The sequence below is a fragment of the Triturus cristatus genome, chromosome 10, assembly GCF_964204655.1.
Source record: "Triturus cristatus chromosome 10, aTriCri1.1, whole genome shotgun sequence".
Taxonomy (NCBI): Eukaryota; Metazoa; Chordata; class Amphibia; order Caudata; family Salamandridae; genus Triturus; species Triturus cristatus.
This window is the reverse complement of record NC_140593.1, coordinates 1,032,852,234-1,032,875,758: the sequence shown is the minus strand read 5'-3', so window position 1 is coordinate 1,032,875,758 and position 23,525 is coordinate 1,032,852,234. Positions and strand designations below refer to the sequence as shown.

Genomic DNA, 23,525 nt, shown 5'->3' with positions numbered 1-23,525 from the left:
AATAATTGATTATCAATTAATGATCAATACATATAAATACAAATTAATATTTACTTTATTACAATTAAATTACTTCCCACCCAATTCCCCTATAAACCCACAACCCGCTCCTAATAATAAAAAATACAATTAACATAATTATCAATTAATCAATTAATAACAATTAATTACCAATTAATAGAAATTAATTACCAATTAATAAACATTAATTACCAATTAATAATTAATTATCAATCAATGAATTATCAATACATATAAATAACAATTAATATTTAATTTACTATAATTAAATTACTTCCCACCCTATTCCCCTATAAACTCACAACCCGCTATGGAATTAAATTACTCAAAAATTAAATTACATAACATTCATTACTTTAAAAAAATGAAACATACATTACAAAAATAATACATAATTTTAACACATATACTACCATACATAACACTAACATTTTTTCAATATTATGGAAATCTATATTTTAAATTCGATATTATGGAAATCGATATTTCATACCCCAAATTCGATATTCTGTCCTATCTATATTTTGGTAATTCGATATTCTGTCCTGTCTATATTGTGAATTCTATATTTTGGTCGTTTACCGGGAGGCTATAAACGCATTTGGTACACAGGCACGATTTGTTCGGAAAGCTCTCGGGAACCGAGTCGTTTGGAGGGCTTTCCTAACAAGATCAGAATCCGTACCTAAATGTAGGTAAATTTGAGGTAACCTCCACGTGGACACTGATAAAAAGAAAAACCAGCTCAATTTAAATCAATGGTTACTTGCTTTAGCTGACTTTGTTCTAAGTTTTAATAGCAAGGATAGACTTAAAGTGTGCAACATTTTTATTGTAATGCTGTTTTTAAGATTTCGAAATGTTAAAGTGCAGAATTAATAGTATTTGTAATTTGAAATAAAAAAAGCCTATTAATGGACAACTAATGCAAAACCACCTACAGCTATCCTTGAGATAAGAAGCTTCCATCTAACTCTATCGATTACATTCCATATCCATTTTCTTGATAATGGAGAGAATCGAATATTAATAAAGTACTAGATTTTGGAAGGAGCGTTACATATTATTTTGTATAGTGTTTTATTAGCTGGCTTATTTAAATTTCGTGGTAAATATTGCCTCCGAGACTGTGCTTCCGTCTCTTTCTTGCTTGCTTATTCAGTTGTGCACTGTATTTGGATGTATTTGATTTTGCTTAGATTGTTCCGTAAAAAGTACTTTTTTTGAGTGTTGTACAGTTTCAATTTGCAAGCTTCGATCACTTGAATCAAATTTATTTCCAGTGCTTTATTTTAGTTGCCCATACACAGGTTATGGTTATTACTTTCTAACCTCTCAGTTATTATGGTGTGACTTTCTTCTTCCAGCGCCCACATCCTTTCATCGGAAGGTTGGGTGCTTGGGTAGTTTAATCTTCAGTACAGCAGTTTAGCCGTGGCTAATTGTCAGAGCATTACCAGAATATCTCAGCAGATTGTTCTCTGAATTTTGCAATTAAAGGATGAATGTTTTCAGAGCTAGGGGTACACATGTTTTGCTTCATGAGAATACGCTGTAATCTATTTGAGTTAATGAGCACTTTGTAATAGTTCTCTGCCCCTTCATTGATGTTTGTATTCGTGGTTGTGTGAATGGATGACAATGTGAATGTGAGAATGAGTCATTGGTTGGATGGAGGAGTAAGTACATGAATGAATGAGAGAGTTACTGAGTTCATGCATGGATGGATGAATGGCTAAATACCTGAGCATGTGGTTGAAGGGATGGATACATTAGTGAGTGAATAGTTGGTGGATGTCTTCATCCGCTTTACATTAACCTTGCAGGCTGAGACCTCAACAACATTACTAATGAATGTAATGTGAATAGAAAGCGCAGGCCTGAAAATATTATGTCCCCTGGCATGGAGTCATCTCCTTCCCCATTAAGGGCTGTCATGATACTAAAGTGAGTTTCTTAAGAAATGGCATCTGTTGACATGCAGCTTTGTGCATATGTGTGCAAGTACTGGTGTGAAAGTATGCACTGTGTGGATATGCACTGTTCTTGAATGCATGTCTGTTTGCAGATAATGTGGCTAACCCGTGCTTGCCACCTGTATTTGAAGCTCCTAATTTACATAACTGTTAATGTAGACTTTGCTGCCATTGATACTGCACATTGAGTACCCAGTGCTTAATTGGGGCTCTTCCAGCTTCTTCCCTGGTTGTAGGGAAGCCGCGCGTTGCCATAGCAGCCACTGACATTGACAGGTAAGGCAACTCACGCAACCAAGGTGGATTCTTTAGCACAGGAGTGCTCCATGCTCTCACACCACCTTGGCTTCTGCACTGTGTCTGACCACATTATTTCTAACCCGACCCAAAAATGTCTCATGCCTGGAGGGGGTAGGGTATTGTTTCTTCCCTTGGGCTATCTCTGTGAATACATGTGGACTTTGTTTTGCATGGCTCCTTTTATAACATTTGTGGGGCTGCTAGACAAACAGCACACATTCACATAGACCAGACTATGCATGGAAGGATAATAGCACATGCTAACAGTAGTGGTCATATAAAGTCAGGCAGATATCATTGGTTTTATAGTGTTTTCCTGACTTTAACATGTTTGCCATAGTGCTGCATCTTTTACACTATTTTATTTATTTATTTGAGGTTTTATTTAGCGCAAACATGACCCGTTAGGGTATCAGACCGCTTTACAGGGATAAACACGTTACTTACAGGAAAAGCAAAGGCAAAAAACAAGGAAGGGGGTTAGGGAATTGACTACAGTAGGACAAAGCCAGAGTTATGTACAATAAACATTACAGTACCAAAATCAGCGAGCGACATGTCATTGATAAAAAGAGGAAACCAGCAAATGTATACAAATGATATTAAAGGGCAAAGAGAACCGGCAGAACATTAGGAGGAGTGAGAATTGTTGCACGGAGAGGGACAAGCAATACGGGAGATTATGCACAGAAACAAAGCCAAGAAAAAGGCGGCATACGCAAAGGAGAGTTATTGGATGAATTTGCTCATTAGGAAGGTTTTTGCTTCCTGTTTGAAGAGCGACAGAGAAGGTATTCTTCTGATGGAGGTAGGTAGCAAGTTCCAGATTCTTGGTTCAGCCCCAGAGAACGCTCGTTCTTTTATTGTTTTATTGTTTTTTTATTGTGGTAGCGTGGTGGTTGGAGCACACGGTCTCTTGCGGACCAGGAGTTTCTGGATCGCCCAAATATCACAATTTTCTGGGCGAGATATGCCGGGGAGTTCGTGTACAAGGCTTTGTGAGTGATACAGGCCAGCTTGAGCTGAATTCTGCCTTCAAGAGCAAGCCAGTTCAAGGCCTTCAGATGTGGTGAAATGTGGTCATATTCTTTTGAACCAGGTAAGAGTCTGGCTGCTGCGTTGAGGCAAACTTTTAGAGGGGCCGTTGAGGTCTTTGGTAGGCCAGATAGGGTAGAGCAGCCGTATTCAATTCTGGAGATGACTAACGCCTGAACTGCGGATTTTATGTCAGCAGTTTCAAGGATGGGTTTTACTTTTCTCAAGTTGCACAAATGGAACCTGGCAATTTTGGCCACCGAGTTGATGTGTTCACGCATATTCAGGTTGCTGTCCAAGGTTATCCCAAGAGATTTGGCAGAATCCACTATGGTCGGTGTGCAGTTGAGTGCTGTGATTGAATGAATCCATACCAGGATGTCATTGGATTTTTTTGGGGGGGAGATGAGAAGGATTGGGCATTCAGTTTGAGCTGGTTGTTGGCGAGCCATTGAACAATCAGTTTCAGGGCATCATTCAGATAGGTAATCTCCTCAAGAGAAGAGATTTTGATGTATATCTGAGTCTCATCGGCGTACATGTGGAAGGGGATGTTGGCCGTGTGAAGAATTTCAGCTAATGGTTCAAGGTAGAGATTGAAGAGGGTGGGGGACAGAGTAGAGCCTTGAGGGACACCGATGAGATCGAGGAAGGAGCAGATAGGTTGTTGTTGACTAAGAATCTCTGGGTGCGGTTCTGGAGGAAAAAAACATTTGATGACGGTGCCTCCTAGACCCATCCTGTATTCGAGGTGTTCAAGCAGTTTCTCGTGGTTGACTGTGTCGAATGCCGAGGAGAGATCCAGAAGGATCAAGAGACAGGTTTTGCCTTGGTCAAGGGCTAGGAGAGCATCGTCTACGATGTAAAGAATAGTAGTTTCAGTGCTATGCCCAGGCCTGAACCCAGATTGGAAATCATCCAGTAAATTGAAATTAGCAATGTGTTGGCTTAGTTGCAGCTGCACACATTTATCCAGCAGTTTCACAAGAAGAGGAATATTCGAAATTGGTCTGAAGCTGTCTGGAATTTCCGGATTCAGAGTGGTTTTGTTAGGATGGGGATGACTTGCCCGGTTTTCAGGGAGTCAGGTATGGACCCTTGAAGAAGGGAATTGTTGATAATTGTAGTCCAGATGGGAACGATGAGTGGGGAGATCACTGCCAAGCAGTTGGCGGGGAGAGGGTCATTGAAGTGGGTGTTTGGTTTTAAGGAGGATAGAATTATCGAGATGGAATGGTCACCATAAAGTTCGAAGTTGGACCAGTGAACCTTGTTTTTGGGTGTTGCTTGAAGGGGACGAGAGGTGGGATGGGTCACAGGAGAAGGGGGAGGGACGTTTGAGGTAGCATTGAGTTCGTTACCTATATGTTCAACCTTGCACAGTTGATGCTGATGCAGGTGATGCAGCGGAAATCTGGGCAAAAAATGTAATCTCACTTCAGCCTTCAATATTACCACTGGGCCCATTACATAACTAACATATTCTTAAAAGAAGCATACCTTTCTAGTCAACAGGCATTGGTCCTCCAATGGATCTTTTTGTGAGCTAACAGGGACTTGGATACTTAGAGAACTTTAAGCAATTCTTATGAGGACCTGGAATAAAAGAAATGCCAAATTCATACCACTTTTATCACCATTTCATAGTTGACACTAATTTCTACAAAGCCTTAAGACAAAAACAGTTTACTCCAAGAATGACTAAAATATGATCAAGTTTGCTCATGAAAATCATTTATCTAATGCCTCAATTTGAATGATCAGACATGTCAACGCATTTCTTAATCGGATTTAAGAACAATCAATTATTAAATGTTGTCACACAATGTCATACAGATTCAGTAAGAGAAAACATTTGCTAGTTGCCTAGAAAAAGGATGGGAGAGAAAACATGGAAGAATCGAGTTTTCAGCATTTAGATTATACAAACAAAGTATGCAGAACTGAAGCACAGCATGCCACAGAAAGGGATCAGTTAACTCTTAAGCCAAACGGTTGTTTCCTGCTCACTTAGCCAGCCAGCAAAGTGCAGGTTCGAGTCAGTCAAATGGTTTAGCATTAGAGAGAAATCAAAGTTCAGTCTGACAGCATGCCAGGCACGGAAATCAAAAATGACATCCAGCCCGACTCCTCCTCCACAATGGAATTATACTTCTAAAATGTCATGGTTTACGCCCACAATGTATCCTCTCCATCATATCTCATGGTTTCCATTGGTTTTCCACAGTGGGCTGCTTATGGTGTGATCAATACCTCACTGAAGAACCCAGGAGCATTAAGTAATCCTTTTGCAAATTCATTTATATTATTATTTCCATCCTTTTCTCAGAACTAAGAAACTTCACCTTGCTCACAGCCTGTCCGTTCCCAGACACTCTCTCTCGGCGTTTGTAATTTTATCGATACATTTCTGTCAAAAGTGTTGCTGAATCAAAAGTAAATCCATTGTCCTAGAGCACAGGAAAGAAACTTCATAAAAACGTTTTACACCGTTTGAAAATTACTACTTCAGCTAGATTCTGCCTTTTGAGCAAGGAAAGAAGCGTCTGAGGCCTACATGAAATTCGCTGAATCATTGCCACGTTATGATTATTATAAATCACATATTAATAATTGCATTTCAAGTTTTCTTAAATAATTCAATCTATATTCTTCTTTTAAAGGTTACATGTCAATATTAGGCATTACTTAAAAAATCTTTTGCATGTTTATCATTTTCAAACCAAAATATTTACATTCCATTCTAAAGTACACGTTTTTATCACACAATACTAGAATAAGCTGGAAGTTTCCATACTATCAGTCATTGTTAAATTAAGCATTTTAATAATTTCAGGTGCTTTATTATGTAGACATTGTTTCATTTTGACATGTTTTAAAAGTTATTGTCATCACTTTTTCTTTCTTAAATAAATTTAGTTTCTCAAACCACATAATTACATGCATAGGGAAATAATATCTGTTTCTCTCTGTGTTTACATTTTCCCATTTCCATGTTTTCAAACACTTCTGCATGCTTTTGCGATTCAGTATGAAATCTCATGTTTTTATCTCAACCATTTTACATGTCTTCATTAAGGATTAATTCTCATGAATCACTTTTAATGGTGAGAGTTGATAGAGGTAATCGTTATTTAACTTTTGCGCTCCATCACAGGCACTGACTTGGCTCTTGTAGAAGCCAATGAGTCAACTTGACCCGATCAGGCATAGCTGCTACAGGCTGGAGCTGTGCTTAGCTTGGGGCATGACACACACTTTGTTGCGTCCTTCTCCACAGCACTTTGAGTGGGATGTCTTTTGCTGTGATGAAAGGAATAGTGCCAGTGTGAGGACTAAGTCTGTCCAATCCTGGATTGGTGCTACTCCGTCACTTATTGCCGTTAGTCTACAGGGAGTTAGGGGCATGATAAGTGCGTCAATTCCATGGCAGATACTACCTGTGAAGGCTGAATCATGTGACTGTCGTAGCTTCTGTAGAAAAGCGGTACTCTATCCTTATGCACTGACTGGGTGTCTGCATGTCCCTGACAACATGAAGTGCAAGCAGACCTGTTAGCGTTCCATAGAACATGGGAATATGAACACCAATTGCTCCCTTGGGATAGTGACAGGTTGCTACACCACTCTCCTGCCACCAAAACACTTGGACTTTGTTGTGCCCAGACAGCATATACAACTTGTGTGCTGTCAGTACATAAGTGGTGCACATTCTGAAAGACTAGGCTGCACAATGCATGTTGCTCCACTACCTCACAGCATCGGTCATACAATATCAATTGGTTTTACTGCCTTGAGACATACTAACAACTTTGCCTGCCTCTAACATGCCCATCGCAGTGAAGTTGAGATTGTGCTCCTCTAAGTTCAGTTAATGCAGTTTCTAGCTCATTATAGACATCACAACTTCAGACATCACAACACTGCATGCATGTTCGAGATATTTATGGATATTTGCGAACCACATTGATGTTAGTTCTGCTACTTTTTGCATCAGTAAGTCACACTTACAAAGAGGTTTTTGAGATTTTGCCCTTAAATGTGGAATTCACTTATGCCGATGACCATGATCTCTCACAGAGGGTTGCCTTGCCCCTACCCCGTATCAAGACAATCTATTTGCTTAATATGTTCAGGAAAGAAAATACTGCTGCTACCCAGAAAAGGCCATATTTTCTACCCTCCATATGCATTCAATAACATTTGCCATAGTTGTGAAATGCAACATGCAAAAACATGGCAGCCTATAAATGCAACACCTCTGTGTGATAAAAAATTTACAAAAATGAAAAGGATGAGCTATGTTTTTTTTAAACAAAAGAGGAATAAGAACAGTTTTCCCTGAAAGGTAACTATGGTTTTAAACAGGTTTTGTTTCACTCCACAGAGGCGTCCTCTCTGACATACTTGGTTGATACAACAGGCTCCATGGCTGACGACCTCCAGCAACTCAAATTAGCAAATGATTGGCTGCTAGACCGAGTTCTAGCACGATTTCCCTGCGGTGTAAGAAGGTACACCATGGTGGAATTCAACGACCCAGGTATTTACCCTTCATTGCTGATCAATGGGATTTTTCACAAGAATAATACAAGTTTCCACAGTAATCAGGAGAATAGTGTGCAGATGTCATACATATGGATAGTTGTAAGAAATATAGGGGGATATTTACAATAAAATGTCAGAGTGCGGTGTTATGCCAAAATTGATGGAGCTGTGCTCCGGCATTTTTTAAATGCAAGAATGTCCCATATTTACAACAATACGGTGAACCCCTACGTTTCCCCTCGCTGGAGCTTAAAAAAGCTGCCTAGTGCCAGCGCAAGTAACATTGTTCCAAGTTGCAAGGCAGCCTGCGCTGCAGGGGCGATTTTTTATGTGCATGAAGGGGCACCTTCCTGCACATAAAACATCTTTACAGGCTATTTGCTGTTTCTATGTGTGCTGCAGAAGCAGCACACATAGAAAAAGGACAATACGAGGCGAAATTAATAATTTCTCCTCGTATCGTCAGTCTAAGACCAGGAATATCCTGGTCTTAGTTTTTGGCGCTGCCCCAGCCATGTAAATATGGGGCAGCGTCAAAAAGCAATGGGTGTTGCGGTGGAATGCCCGCTGCAGCACCCATTGTACACCCCTTTCACGCTAAGTGAAGCATGAAAAGGGGCCTTATTTATGAGGCGGCTTTAAGCCACGCCGTTTTGTAAATAAGGAGAAGGGAAGATCCCCACCAGAACGCCCCTAAACGTGATGTTCTGGTGGCGATATCCCCTTGTAAATATGCCCCAGAGTGTACTAAATCACAGTGAAAAATTAACATTTTATACCTCATAAGACTGAAAAATAATACTCTAAATATGTCATCTGAAACAAAATCTTGCATGTGAATATGCAATCACGTCTTCAATAATTTACTGATTAAGACAATGAGTCGTACTGAGTTTCAATCTATGGTAATACATCTTAGGTAGATATCCTGAAAATTTGGCATCGATTGGCCCGCTTGGGCATGTTTTGGACAACCCTTGTTTGAAAGGTTCTACAAGCCCACTAATCGAAAACCTTATTATGTTGATCTATTGTGTTCAATGTACGCCCATGGACACCACACCCATTTCATGTTTTGAGATAATAACTTCAGATAAATTTTCACAAAATGTATCTAAATGGAAATTGTTTAAGTAGTCAGTGATTATGTAGAAAATCTAACATTATTCTATCTTTTCTACATCTGTGCTTGACAGCCAGGATATGGACAACTTCATGATTCATATTTTTTGTCTCGTAGGGGTCGGGCCTAGTTATGCCACTGATTCAAAGACACAGTTTTCCTTGTTTTTCAAAAACCTGACAGCCAACGGGGGAGGTGATTGTCCAGAACTAGCATTGAGTGGATTAAAGCTAGCACTAGAGACTTCACCCCCCTCTTCATTCATCCTGGTTCTGACAGATGCTTCTGCGAAGGACTACAGTGACTCTGTATTATTAAATGACATATACTCTTTGATAAATTCTAAAAAAAGCCAGGTATGGGTGATTTCAATATAAATATTACAGCATTTCTGAATTCAACCTAACAATATCAACTCAATGATTTGCTTCTGTTATCCTCTGGGTCTAGGTCTCCTTTTTGATCACAGGTCTTTGCGCAGGGCTGAATGATCCCCAGTTCCTGATATACAGAAACATTTCATCAAGAAGTTTTGGCCACGTTTTTCAAGTGACCCTTGCAGACTTGGGAAAGGTATGTTCTCAATGTTTAATGATTTTAATACAGAGGTAAGAGACTCAGGTATCTATGCAATACATCTGAACAACATGAAAGGGAGAAGAAAATATTAGCTAAAAAGTCTAAATTTGAATATTGTATTCTGATCATTTGTCTTCCTATAAAACTGTCTGAATGGATGTCTTCTAACATAAAAGATTCATCCGTGGATATTGAATCATGAAATTCCAGGGGTGGCAGAAGTGTTATTACATGCTCTTTAGGCTCTTCCACAATGTCATCACAACACGTGACATCAGTTGGCCTTGGGTACCAATGATACAAGATTTGGGGTGACATATATAAACATTAGGAATAGCGATTACCAAATTACGATTTCCTGCGAATCACAATTAGGCAATCACTATTCCTAATGTATGACACTCAAAGAGTTTCATTTAGCGATTTCTAGGGAGTCGCAAATCGACGACCTTAAGAATATTAATGAGGTAGGTCGCAATTTGCAACTCCCTAGGAATGCTATAATAACAGGGATGGTGGCCTGCTGGGGTCAGCAGACCACCATGTCCATGATTTATTTTTAAAAGAGAAAAATGCAAAGTTTTCTTTGAATTTTTTAGGAGCACACAGTGGTCCTGCTCTCGAAAAAAAAAATCGCCACCATTCCCAAAAAGGAAGAGGTCTCCTGGGAACCCCTTCCCATTTGAGAATGGGTTATCACCAACTTGAAGTTGGTGGTAAAATGTGAATGTTTTGTGACCGGCTTCACGTTCACAAAACATTCATACATACCGGTGCGATTCGGTATTTGGTAGGCGTGCCATAAACACGCCCCTTCCCAATACTAAATCATGGTTCTTGTTGTTAAGAGACCTTTGTCTCTGATGACATCACAGGAAGTGACAAAGTTGGTGTTTGAAAAAATGATAAGTGAAAATTAATAAAAGGAACTGAAATATCGAAGTTCAGTTACTGCCAACTTAAAACCAGTTTGTTTTATACTATGAGATGGTTAAACAATGAAATGTCTTGAGAGAAAACTAGATCACCACAGTGTCCTAGATACAGCACGCACAGCGGTGCCCTAAGGCTCTCGTGTACACACATTTTAGCAATGATTTGTGATCCAATGGTGCATCATAAAGCATTGGTTATTGTTTTGAACTTTTGTTAATTCACGGGCTTGGGCAGGGCCTGCTTCAGCACTGCACGCTGAGTTTGAATACATTTACATGAACGGGTCAAATTTGTTTATCTGTGTGCATCACAACCAGCGTACCCATTAAACCATGAAAGGTCATGAGTTGAGCCTCACACCCCATGGGGCAACGCCTTCACATGCAGTAGTAAAGAAATCCAATTAAGAATTTCAGCTTCCCATGCCCTTTCTTTTCTAAAGCACATGCACCACCTTAAAAGGTCAGATGGCATATGCCCAAGTATGACTGCTTATGCCTAGATGTAGCTTCATATGCTTGGAAACCTTGTAAGGCTTACAAGTGAACACCACATGACGTGTTATGGCTTCACAGTCCATCCAGTGCTACCAAACCCATCACGAATTGGCTATAAAATAAAAACAGGAAACATTTGCAGAAAGTACTCTATCAAATATGTAAAATGCTCTTGAAAGCACTATGCGCTTCTTAATATCAACCTACAATCTCATTTTGGTTCACCAATATAACCTAAAAATATCAGCTTAAAATGATGTATGAATTTCGTTCTTCAACTCAAATTTTCACTCACATTCTTAAAATCGCCAATTTTTGCACAACAGCCGCTAATTGATAATGCCACAAAATTGGCTGCCACAGAGCAGGATCTGGTATAAAGTAAGGGCCATGTTTATAATTTTTTCCGGCATCGCAATACAGCAGACACCTTGCTGTGCTGCGTGAAAAGGAGAGGGCAGGAATGCTTCATATTTATCAAGATATGGCGCATTTGTGCTCTCTCCTTGTGCATTTTTGGCTGCCTCGCAGTGGCGTAACGGACATCCACGCAGTCCCCATAGTGAAGCGGGTCCCCGCTCTTCTATATATGAAGGGTGGACCCCCTCAGCGTGTTGGTCCAGGGTGCGTGTCTCTTGCAAAGCAGATGCAGTTTGCAGCCAGCTTTGAGCTGCTCTGAACTGACACAGGCTGACTCAGAAGAGAAGAGAAACAAAATAACTTTTGTTTCTCTTTCACTCTGAACCTGCCATGCCCCGTACAAGAGCAGATACCCCCCCACTGCCCCTCACAGGAAACATCTTCCATAGAGCACTGCTTGTCTGAGAGGGGAAGAGGCTGCACAGAAATTATTGGGGCAGAGGTAAGGTTGCTGCCTTTAATTCCAACAGACAGATATAGCCATCTGATCACAATTTAACACTCTGCAAAGCCCCCAAAATGGTGCTGAAATAGAACTTTATAAGAAATCATCCTTCTTTAATATGGGCTTTCTATCATTCATTCATCTATCATTTAACATTAGCTGTTTAAAGTATGAACTAATAAGGGGAAAAAATACCAATCTGATTTTTCTATTTGTTGTACCGGCCAGGACTCTAAATACAGCGTATGCCCTTATAAAACCAGTTAGATGGCAATCCTAGGAAGAGAATGTGTGCAACTTCAGAAATATAACCAGGACTCTGCTGAGGGGCAATGGAGGGACAAAATATAGCTAGAATATTGAATGAGTGGTGAAATATGTGAATGGGTGATTGCATATGAGTGATTGTGGTAGGTGAGCGCTAAGGAAGTGGACCCCCTCCCCAAAAGGCTCTCCTACAACACCAGCCTTTTTTCTTAATGACAAGCACAGTTGTGCCTTGCACTGGGATCTTGTTTTGTTAAAGGTCTGCTGTAAGGGGACAGGGATAGCATTTTTATAAATAGTTAAATAGTTAATACACCAAGAGGAGGTGTTTTGTGCAGTGCTTTATTTATAAAATAATAAGTGCCAGGGCTCTGGCCAGGAGGCATCTGCACCTTGCACCACTCATCGCTCCTGTCATCGCAGCCAAAACAACTACTAGCCATCTCTCTCCAGCAAGTGCTACAGTTCAGATTATTCGAGGTCCCCAAAGCTAAAGGAAAGACTGTGGAGGCAGGTACTTGTAATTTTTAATTAGTGTTGTATTAATAAACAACCGTTGCTCTGCTCGTCTCTCAATGTGATGAGCAATGCCACCTTGTGGCAGACTGTCCTAAGTGTTGTATTGACAATTAAGCGCCGGTGTCGAGCACCAGAAACCAACTAAGTGCACCGCACAGGAAACCACATGCTCAAATTAAGCACTGGTTGTGTGGGGACGTGATATATTTCAAACCATGTGGGTAAATTGAAAAGGTAATTCAAGTATTTTAAATGTATTACTCAAATCAGCAATTACCAATGCCTGTGTGGACTATCACAGACATCTGCACTATTTCCTCTATGAGTTTTTTATTGTATACCTTGTCTAGAATATCATTAGTGGAACTATCTGTAGTGTCCTTGGAAGCGAATTGTAGAGCTGTGGTAAATATTTAAATTACCTGTACTATTTTTATGCGGTAAAATACAATATGAATAACTCAGTAAAAATAAGAGGCAGAATCCGTGGTATTCGAGGGTATAATAGGGTATTTATTCCTTACAAAGGAATGATGGTTCGAACCAGGCAATCTAGTTCCGTCACCACGAAGGTTCAGGAAGGGATCAGCAATAGATTATTGACAAGTAATGATATATATATGAAAAGCATTACGTTAAGACAGATGCAGGAGGCGTAACAGCTGATAATACAGATAAGAATACACATACGTAATGAAAATAGGCGTAATAATAGGCGTATACTAGAAACGTCATTATGATGGTGACACAAATGGGTGGATCCATAAGAGAATCCTGCAAAGTCAGCAGAAAATACATGGCAGAGATGCGCGCGCAGCCGCATGACGTGTAACTAGAGGGTGAAGGGAACTTGACATTTAGCCCTACATGTGGAGACAGAAGTCTGGGGTGTCAGGACAACCTAGTCCTAAATCATATCTAATATCTTGTGTTTTAAGGAACTATATTATCTAGAAGGAAAGGTCTTCGGGGACAAATCCTATTCTATACTGACTGTTAGTGCGTGTACAAGCGTCTAAGTGTCTACATGAGATGCGAGGGGGGCATGGGCCTACCATGGTAACGAGAGTCATGAATTACTTGCACGGAGACAGTAAGGCCGGGCCCTTTGGTCTGCAGCTAGAGGGATGTTTACCTAAGCTATTTAGACAGGAATGCATTTCTTGAGGAACGGAGCAGATAACTTGAAGGCTGAATACAGTTTTTGGCAGGCAACAGGCCGCGTCAGGCACCGTTAGCCGCGCAGGGAGTAAGACAAAGTTCATGGATACAGATGCAGGTCCAGGCTGGAGCATTCAGAGGCAGAAGCAAGAAAAAGCTCGATGGCAGCATTCAGGGCCTACTCGCCTGAACTGTAAAACGTGAAAAGTGTGCCATATAAAGTCGGTGGCCAATCATACTTAGGAATGGAATATCCGGCCCATTCATGGCAGATATGAAAGAGGACATGTTAACGTTGGACGCACATGTATTTGCGTCTTCATAGCTGGAACTGGAGGGAACATACATGTACTTGTAGCATGTACATGGAGCCGTTGGGGTCTAAGATAGGGGACATATTTGATCATAAAATTCATATTTCCTCATTCCCTCCTTGTCCCCTACGGACCCTCATGAAATATCGATCTTCAGGAATCCATCAATCTGTTCATGTAACATCATTTGTTCTTCTTTCTTCTTCCGGGATCTTGAATGAAAACTTGAACGTGAAATACACGATGTGGCACACAGGCCACAAATCACTGGTCCACATTGTAGACATAGGCAGCAACTGAATACTATGAGAAGGCCAATACCTAGGAAGGATAGGACTTTCCATCCCCAGGCTGACAACACGCTCCAGAACCAACCGGACCATGTCCAGGTGCCTGCATTCTGATGTATCTGGTTTGCAATCTTGTGAAGACGAGTTATGGCTTTATATACGGATGGCGCGTTTTCTGGGATGAAAACACAGCAACTTGATCCGATGACCCTACAAGCTCCGCCCCTATCTGCTAGGATGACGTCAAGGACAAGACGATTTTGAAGAACAACAATCCGCATCGCAGACTGCTCCTCTGTTAAGTTGCCTAGGGCAGAGGTAGTTTCATTCACTACTGCTTCAAGGGTTCTAGTTAATCTGCGTATCAGTTTACTATTTGAGACAACACCTATGTAAGGAAAGAGACCTTTATTGAAGTCTGTATATTGTTCCCATGCTGTTTCGGTGTAGTCAACAATCGGGATATCTCTTTGGGGTCTATGGTGTACTAGATTGGTATTTCTATGATAATCAGGAGGGGCTAGGAAAACAGGTGGCAGAAGGAATGCAATGTAACAGGTACCATCCCAATCTAGGGGTAGGCGTATATATGCGGTGTGACCACAGATGAAGTAGGAATGACGGGAAGCTCTAAATGTAGACTTGCCTTTATCACTGAATTCGATCACAGTAGTACATTTACTATGACCCAGGTGTACTGAACCATTCTTTCTTACACAGAATTCACCTTTGACTGGTAATACGGATATAGCAGGCAAGACTAGTGTAGCTTCAGATTCAACATTTAGAATCATGAGGTTAAGTGTAAAATTACCTAATCCATATACTTCATTTTCTAGGTCAGTTCCTGTTCTTTTGGGAAGTCCCTCCTTGTTAGGATAACAGGCTTTAAGCAAAACTAAGTTCAGGTTTCCCCATACCCAGTTGCTCTGGTAAACTACAGTGTTTGTATCTAAAGAGTTAATCAAACTAAACCATGCTCCACAGGAACCATTGTGTGTGAACGGATATGGAAAGAGAGGCAGAACTCCTTTGTACTTCTGATAGGGAGGGAGTCGGCCAAATATCCAACAATTTGTAGCATTGCTGGTCTGGTGGGAATGGTGTAACATACTAATGAATGTGTTGTTGCGCAGCGCAAATCTATAGGACAACTCATGTGGAGGTAGTTCACTAAAAGAATGTTCGGCTGTAACATTGTAAGCACGCTTGAAAATAGGATAATACATGTGTAACAGTATACTTGCAGTAATAATAATAAGATTTAGAAAAAACATAATTAATAATGTCACTATACAGTGACTACGAAGTGATTTACAGTACGCATGTTTCTTGAGCTGTTTCTGTCTATTTTTCTCTCTATTTCGGTCTAGAGAATACATGTCAGAGACAAATTCAACCGATTCACCTTGGAGAGGACTTAAACAATCGAATTGTCTGACTTGCTAGACCTTAGTTTCAGTTTATAGTTCTCTTTTTCTGTCTTTTCAACCAAGGGAAGTTTTGAGTCAGTCGGTGAGGGAATGCAGGGCTGGACATTTAAATCCGATGGTAGTCCATGAAATTTCTTGATATGGCTCGAGTGCAACCACCCTTTGCGACCCTCAATCTTCACGGCTGTCCTCGTGGTCAGTAAAACGAGTTTCGGTTGTTGCCAGCGAGGCTCCAACGGACTCCTCCTGTCGAAATTTCTTACAAGCACTAGGTCTCCAGGAACCACTTCATGAGGCTTCACCTCAGTGTTATCGGGAAAAGCTGCAGCTACCTGTGAACGACAAGATTGTAGTGCAGACATCAAGGAAGCCAGATAATCTGTCAGCATATTACAATCAACATCAGTTATTTTACGAGGTATAGGCGTCCCCCACATATTTGGTGGCCTACCGAAGACCACCTCGTACGGGGATAGCCCTGTGCGAGAATGTGCTACCATTCTCATGTAAAATAGTGCAACCGGTAAGGCTACTATCCAGTCGACACCTTTCTCTCTACAGATTTTTGCAAGCCGTATTTTCAGGGTCTGATTATGACGTTCCACGAGACCTGCTGCCTCGGGATGTCGGACACAGTGGAATTTCCATTGATAGCCTAACAAGAGTGAAATGTGCTTCATTAACTCGGATGAGAACGGCTGGCCATTATCTGAGTACACGATACGGGGCAAACCATACCGTGGGAAGAATTCACGAACTAATTGTTTGGCAGTAGTCGGGGCAGTGTAATCTGAGACGGGATACGCCTCTGTCCAACGGGAAAGAGCGCATACAACTACGAGGACATATTTGAATCCTCGACATCGTTCCATCTGGATATAATCCATCTGGAGGACTTCAAAAGGGTGATCGGGAGGTTGAAATCCACCCTGCTCTACAGGTACGCCTTTACCTGGGTTGAACTGACAACAAATCATACAGGTTCGGACTTTCTGTTTGGCTGCAGCTCGTAAGTGTTTGTTGAACCAAATGTGTTGAATACTGTCTAACATGGCTTTTTCTCCTAGATGTGCTGGACTATGTATTGTGTTACTGATAACTTGAACCATTGAGTCGGGGAGAAACCATATAGATTTTCCCTTCGTCACCCATCCCTGATCTGTCTGGATCCCTCCTAGTTCAGCCCATTTCTTTATTTCCTCTGGTGTAGCATGTGTCTGTATGTCAATTACATCAAGGGCGGGATCCTTAACTGTCATGCAGTGTGTCGGCGTCGGAACTATTGTCTTTGTCGTGTCAGTTGTATGAGTCTGATTCTGAGCAGTCTGTTTAGCTGTTCTGTCAGCTAGGTCGTTACCCTGAGAAATAATGTCAGTTACTTTCGTATGGGCCTTGCATTTCATAATCGATATTGCAGTAGGCAGATGTATTGCATCTAACAGAACTTGAATAAGGGGACCGTGCTGGATGTGGGCACCGTGAGAAGTTAAATAACCTCTCTCTCGCCAAAGCACGCCGAAGTCATGGACGACTCCGAATGCATAACGTGAATCTGTGTATATGTTGACTTTCTTATTTTTGGCTTGAATACAGGCTTGTGTCAGAGCGATAAGCTCTGCTGCTTGAGCTGATAATGTGTCGATACGATTTGTTTCAATGACTTCGGTGTCTGTCGTGACTGCATAGGCGGCCACTAACTTTCCTGTACTTGTTCTCATACATGAACCATCTACATAAAGTGTCAGGTCTGGATCTGGTAATGGGACATCTGTCAAATCTTGTCTAGGTTTCGTCGTAATAGTAATGACTTCAATACAATCATGTGTCAGTGGGTCTGTTCCACTTAATGGCAAAAGTGTGGCAGGATTTAATGTACTACAACGTCTGATTTCTATGTGTGGCTGAAACAATGTCAATTCGTAACCAGTCAGTCGTGCTATAGTCAAGTGTTGTGTCTGTGTCCGGTTCAAGAGAACCTCTACTGCGTGTGGTACCTGTACTGTCAATTGATGTCCTAATACTATGGAATCACTTTTTCTAATCGCTAGAGCTGTTGCTGCAACTGATTTCAGACACGCAGGAAGAGCCTGAGCTACGGGATCTAATGTGCTAGAAAAGTAAGCACATGGCTTGTGTGATCCTACTTGTTCCTGAGTGAGTACTGACAAAGCAGTACCTTCACGTTCTGTAACAAAGAGTGTAAAAGGCTTACTGTAACATGGTGTCGCTAAAACCGGTGCTTGGCATAAAGCTTTCTTTAAGTCTTCAAAAGCTTGTGTATGTTCTGGAGTCCAAGGGAGGACAGTCGATGTCGCTGCCTCCTGTGTTGTCAACTGAATGAGTGGTTTAGCTAAAAATGCATATTGGGGGATCCACTGCCTGCAGTACGAAGTGAGGCCTATGAAGGCCCGTACCTCCTTTTGTGTCTTGGGTGGTGGCATGTTTACAATTAACTGGATACGATCAGGTGTGAGCTGTCTCCCCCATTTGGACAGCAAGTGCCCTAGGTACACAACTTGCTGGGCACAAAATTGCAGCTTTGAAGGGGACACCTTGTGCCCCTTGTCGGCTAAGAAATGTAAAACCGTCAGTGATGCTTTTTCACATTCGCGTTCGCTTCGGGCGATGATCAGCAGATCATCGACATACTGAAGCAGTGCAGTGTTAGCAGGCATGTGGATACTGTCGAGTTGTTTTTTCAGTGCTTGGCTGTAGATGCTAGGACTTTCTGTAAATCCTTGAGGTGCGCGTGCGAATTTAAAACTTCGTCCATTTAAACTGAATCCGAACAAATATTGGCTTTCCGGATCGATTGGGACGCTGAAGAAGGCGTTCTTGAGGTCAATTACAGTAAAGAACGTTGCTTCTGAATCAATAGCTGTCAGTAATGAAGAGATATCTGGGACCACGGGGTATTGCGGTACAATGCATTTGTTTAATTCTCGCAGATCAATGACTAATCGATATACTGGGGGTGCTTTTGGATCAGTACGTTTAAGAATCGGAATAACCGGAGAATTACATACATTGGAGTCGGTTTCTACAACCACTCCTTGTGCAATGAGCTCGTCAATGATTTGCAGTAAAGCCACTACAGCATCTGGCGGTAACTTGTATTGTCGCATTCGTGGTAGTACCACTCCTGTTTTGAGTGTGACTCGATATGGTGTAATGTGCATACAACCTACATCAGTGGGGCCTTGCGCCCATTAATGTGCAGGTAAATTCTGTAACCGGTGATCCATGTCTCTAGACACGTAGTGTCCTTTAAAGTCACGCAAAAATAGTCGTACTCCGTCCGGAGAACAGCATATTATAGCTCCTAGAGCTTTCAATGTTTTAATACCTAACAAGTTTTCGGGGCATGATTTCGTAAGCAATAGATCTGTAGTCCGTGTCAATGGACCGACTTTAAATGCAAGTGGTTGCGATACTTCGTTAATAGTGGGCTTTCCTGAAAAACCAAGGGAAATATTGTGTGAGCCTGAGAGGGGTGCCCCTGGAACTTCATCATGACTTATAGTTGTTCTGCTTGCCCCTGTATCGAGTAGAAACTTTCTGTCTTTCCCTAATACTTGACTCTGTACATAAGGACCCTCTTGATCTACAGGGACCTCAATAAGGGGTAAGCCAACTTCCCTCTCTAGGCTATTTCATGTGTAGCGCTGATACTCTGGATAGTCATTTTGTGCATACTGGTACATCTGCTGTGTCGTGTTCTGTGTTGCAGCAATAGGCTGTGGCTGTTGTTGTTGTTGTGGTACGGTCTGTTGTGCAGCTTGCATAGGCTGTATATTCTGAGGTACTTGTTGTTGGATCTGATCCTGTCTAGGCGGACGTGGTCTCTCCTTAGTTTTACCCGTGGAGATATTATGTTTTAGAACTGCACAATCGTTTATATAATGACCTGGCTGTTTACAATAGTTGCATGTCCCTTTAACGGGAACCGCTGAATTACTGGCCGTACCCTTTTTATGACCGTCAGCTGGAACTGACTGAGCGACAAGCATTTTCATTTTCGTGTCTTTCATACGTCTTGTTTCGTGTTCTTGTTCTTCTCTAATTCTATTCTGGTGATACTGTAACATTTGCAACATTTGTGAAGGAGTGTTAGCTTGCCAAGTGCTCTCAACTTTCAATACTCTGTTTTTAACCTGCGGCAGTGAATTCTCGACTAGTTTTGTTACAAAAAGGTGTGGATATGACTCACTATTTGCTTTCAGGCCGCTATTAATACCAAAACATTTTTCAAATCGGGAATAAAAATCACTGGTGTCTTCCTCGGGTTTCTGTTTACAGGCTGAGATTGCTCCCCAATCTTCCTTTTTCGTAGTTAATAAACGTGGCAATACTTGTACCAATAGACCTGGCAATGCTTTTGTTTTGTCCCCAAGCCCTACGCCTGCAGTTCGGTTATTTTCTTCATTTTCTAATGCGGTCCAATCAATCTTTTGGTCTCCCACCTCCCATTCTTTTTCCTTGAGTTTCTCATAAATACCGGTAGGCAATAATACTTTCAATATTTTCATAATGTCAGGATAGGTGTAATCACCCATGAGTAACATGTCCTTTAGTTCACGGTGGAAACCTGCTGGATCTTTGTCATGGCAGGGCACTAATTTTTTCATTTCCAATAGTTCTATTTTGGTTATGGGCGTGTACACAAACACGCGTCTAAAGGTATTGTCATCATTTCTGACTGGGTGTACTTCGCGTAAGGGGTTCTGTCTATCTATGTGATACGTTTTTCTTTCCACGGTGGGAACTGAAACATGTTCTGGGCATACGAAGACAATGTACTGATGTCGATATTCTAGAATTTCTTTAATTAAATCAGTACCTGAACCTCTCCATTTATTCGTGAGTAATTCTATCAGTATATCAGGTAGGGGACCAGGATCGGAGTGTTGGCTTCTATACAATATAAGGAGGTGTTGTATCATGTATATACCAGCTAAACGCTGTTCGTCTGGGGTAAGATTCAGAAACGTGTGTGCTAGCGCATCATCACTATATTTTTCAGAACTGTCAGCCCATTGTACGGCTGACCTGGCTAATTCTTGTTCATCCATAGAATCGAGCATATGATACCCCCTTCGGTCTCGGAGTAATTTATCAGCAGCCTGGAATAGGTGTTCAGGGGACCTTGCATTTAACATAGGGGCTTGAAAATGTCTGCTACATTCTGGACGTATCGGACGCATTGGATCATTGAAGTGTCTGGTATTGTTACAAGATCTTCCCCTACCTACATAAGCTATCGTTTCTAATTGTCCCGTGGGCATTTCTGATTCTTCCTCCTCCTCTCCCTCTGATTCAGTTTTGTCTGCCTCTAATCTGTTTTCATGTATTCGTTCTATTTCTTTTCTAATCTTTCTGCACATAGCTACTATACACTTCTGTTTATCATGTTTCCCTTCTGATATATTCTGACCCCATCTGGTAAGCACTTGCATTTCATCCTGATCTACCTCAGGCCTATCTCTGTTTCTGATCAAGCAGTTTATGAGGAAACTTAACAGCAGTTTCTGTATATCTACTTTCTGGTATTCCATGGCTTTGTCAATACTTTCAGGGCCTTGCCCTGATTGGACAAAGTGATATATATTGTCCAGATGAGCAACCATTCCTGGTAGTGTCATTAAATATGTGGACGCTCGTCGTATACGTAGTGATGACAGCAACATTCTGTCATTTTTACCGGGCACTGGATCATATCTACAATCCACAAGATGTTCCTTAAACATACCGGATCTTACTGTTTGAGGTGTATGTTGATATGCTAAATCTCTAAAGGACAATTTATTTCCTTGCGGTGGCGTGGAAAAAATCGCTGTCGCACCTCCTGTTGCACCTTCTGAGGTGCTTGGCGCGAAAGGATTCGTTGAATGTAAGGTAGAGACGGTAGATGTAGGAAGAGTGGTAGAAACAGATGAAACTGTTGGAATGTGAGGAGGAGTTTGTTGTTGCGGAGTTGAGGGCGGATGATCTTGGGGTTGAGCACCATCGACAGGTGGTGTGTGTGGGGGAACATTAACATATTCGGGAGCTACATCGTCTAAATAGGAAGAGAGGAAAATATCTTTTGCGGTCTTGGGATGTACTTTAATCGGGAGTAACGGAGGTGGCAGATCTTTTTGTACCTCCTTAGTGGCTTTAGGCAAACCCTCGGCCAGAAGAGGATACATACCATTCATAAGAGTGTTTCGTTGTCTGTCTACTTGTTCTGATTTTACTCGGGTACCTTCGTCAATTAATATGTTTTCTCGGGCTTTTTCTGAATCTTCCCTACCTTTCTCTTCCTTTCTGAGCGCTTTCTCTGTGCGCCTATGTGATTCTTTACGCCATAGTTCAATGGCATCTTTCTGTGACTGTCTGGCTTTCTTTTTCCATAATACTTCTTCTATTCTCATGATGCAATCTGCATCCCATGTTCCGGCAGCGGGCCATCTCTGACTCTCTGCTAAATCCTTGGTGTAGTCCACCCATAGATCAAGATATAATACGGCATCTAGGCCATGTTTATGGTACATAAAGTACCCTGGAGTGTCCCTAGGTGGGATAGGAACAGCTTCCTCGAGTATCCCTTTCCTAGTTTTTATCTGTCTTAATTTTGAAAATAACGGCATCTTGAACTTTGTTACTTAATTCTTACTCGGTTCTTGAACACAATAATTACACTAAACACAACAATGAAAATCGGACAATCACTCATACCACGACATTTAAAACATATCAAAACATTTTAGAATGAACAATAATAATTAGAATAAAACTAGTTAACTGCATAATACTAAATATACTGTATGTACTGCTAAACAGTACAGATACACTGCTAAAACAGTGCAGACCAGGTCTGTGTACCCAAACCCGTCATGACCGGCACAAATTAATGTGCACGTCTAAATGCCTCCCCAGCAACGGTACTCACCGGGTAGCACGGAACGGAAGGCCTCGGAACTGAACTGAACTGGACCGGACTGGACTCGACTCGACTCGGAACTTCGGAACCTGGTGGGCCTCTGTATACCTCGGATCTTGCTCTCTCAGCTAGGCTCTGGTCGGGATACTTCGCACTTCTCACCGCCTCGTCTGGGTGTTGATCGCAGCCTCAGTCACCCCCGCTTGGCCGGAGGGAGATACAGGAAATCCTGCGGGTACGCGTTTTTGTCCGTCCAGCTGTGGCAGGAGACCGGGCCTGCAACGCACCTCCGGCGCGTGAGATGAGAAAGTGTCCCTATTCGGGCGCCAATTATGTGGTAAATATTTAAATTACCTGTACTATTTTTATGCGGTAAAATACAATATGAATAACTCAGTAAAAATAAGAGGCAGAATCCGTGGTATTCGAGGGTATAATAGGGTATTTATTCCTTACAAAGGAATGATGGTTCGAACCAGGCAATCTAGTTCCGTCACCACGAAGGTTCAGGAAGGGATCAGCAATAGATTATTGTCAAGTAATGATATATATATGAAAAGCATTACGTTAAGACAGATGCAGGAGGCGTAACAGCTGATAATACAGATAAGAATACACATACGTAATGAAAATAGGCGTAATAATAGGCGTATACTAGAAACGTCATTATGATGGTGACACAAATGGGTGGATCCATAAGAGAATCCTGCAAAGTCAGCAGAAAATACATGGCAGAGAT

General features: G+C 41.5%; 1 protein-coding gene across 1 annotated transcript in view; it reads left to right on the top strand.

Annotated features, from left to right (window-relative positions):
* Positions 1-23,525, top strand: part of UMOD (uromodulin) — a 256,077-nt gene that overhangs the window by 65,507 nt on the left and 167,045 nt on the right. Inside the window, exons 4-6 of the mRNA XM_085629081.1 lie at positions 7,720-7,875; positions 9,121-9,359; positions 9,454-9,576. Of these exons, the coding sequence (XP_085485207.1) occupies positions 7,720-7,875; positions 9,121-9,359; positions 9,454-9,576 (518 nt within the window). The remainder of the gene's footprint in view (positions 1-7,719; positions 7,876-9,120; positions 9,360-9,453; positions 9,577-23,525) is intronic.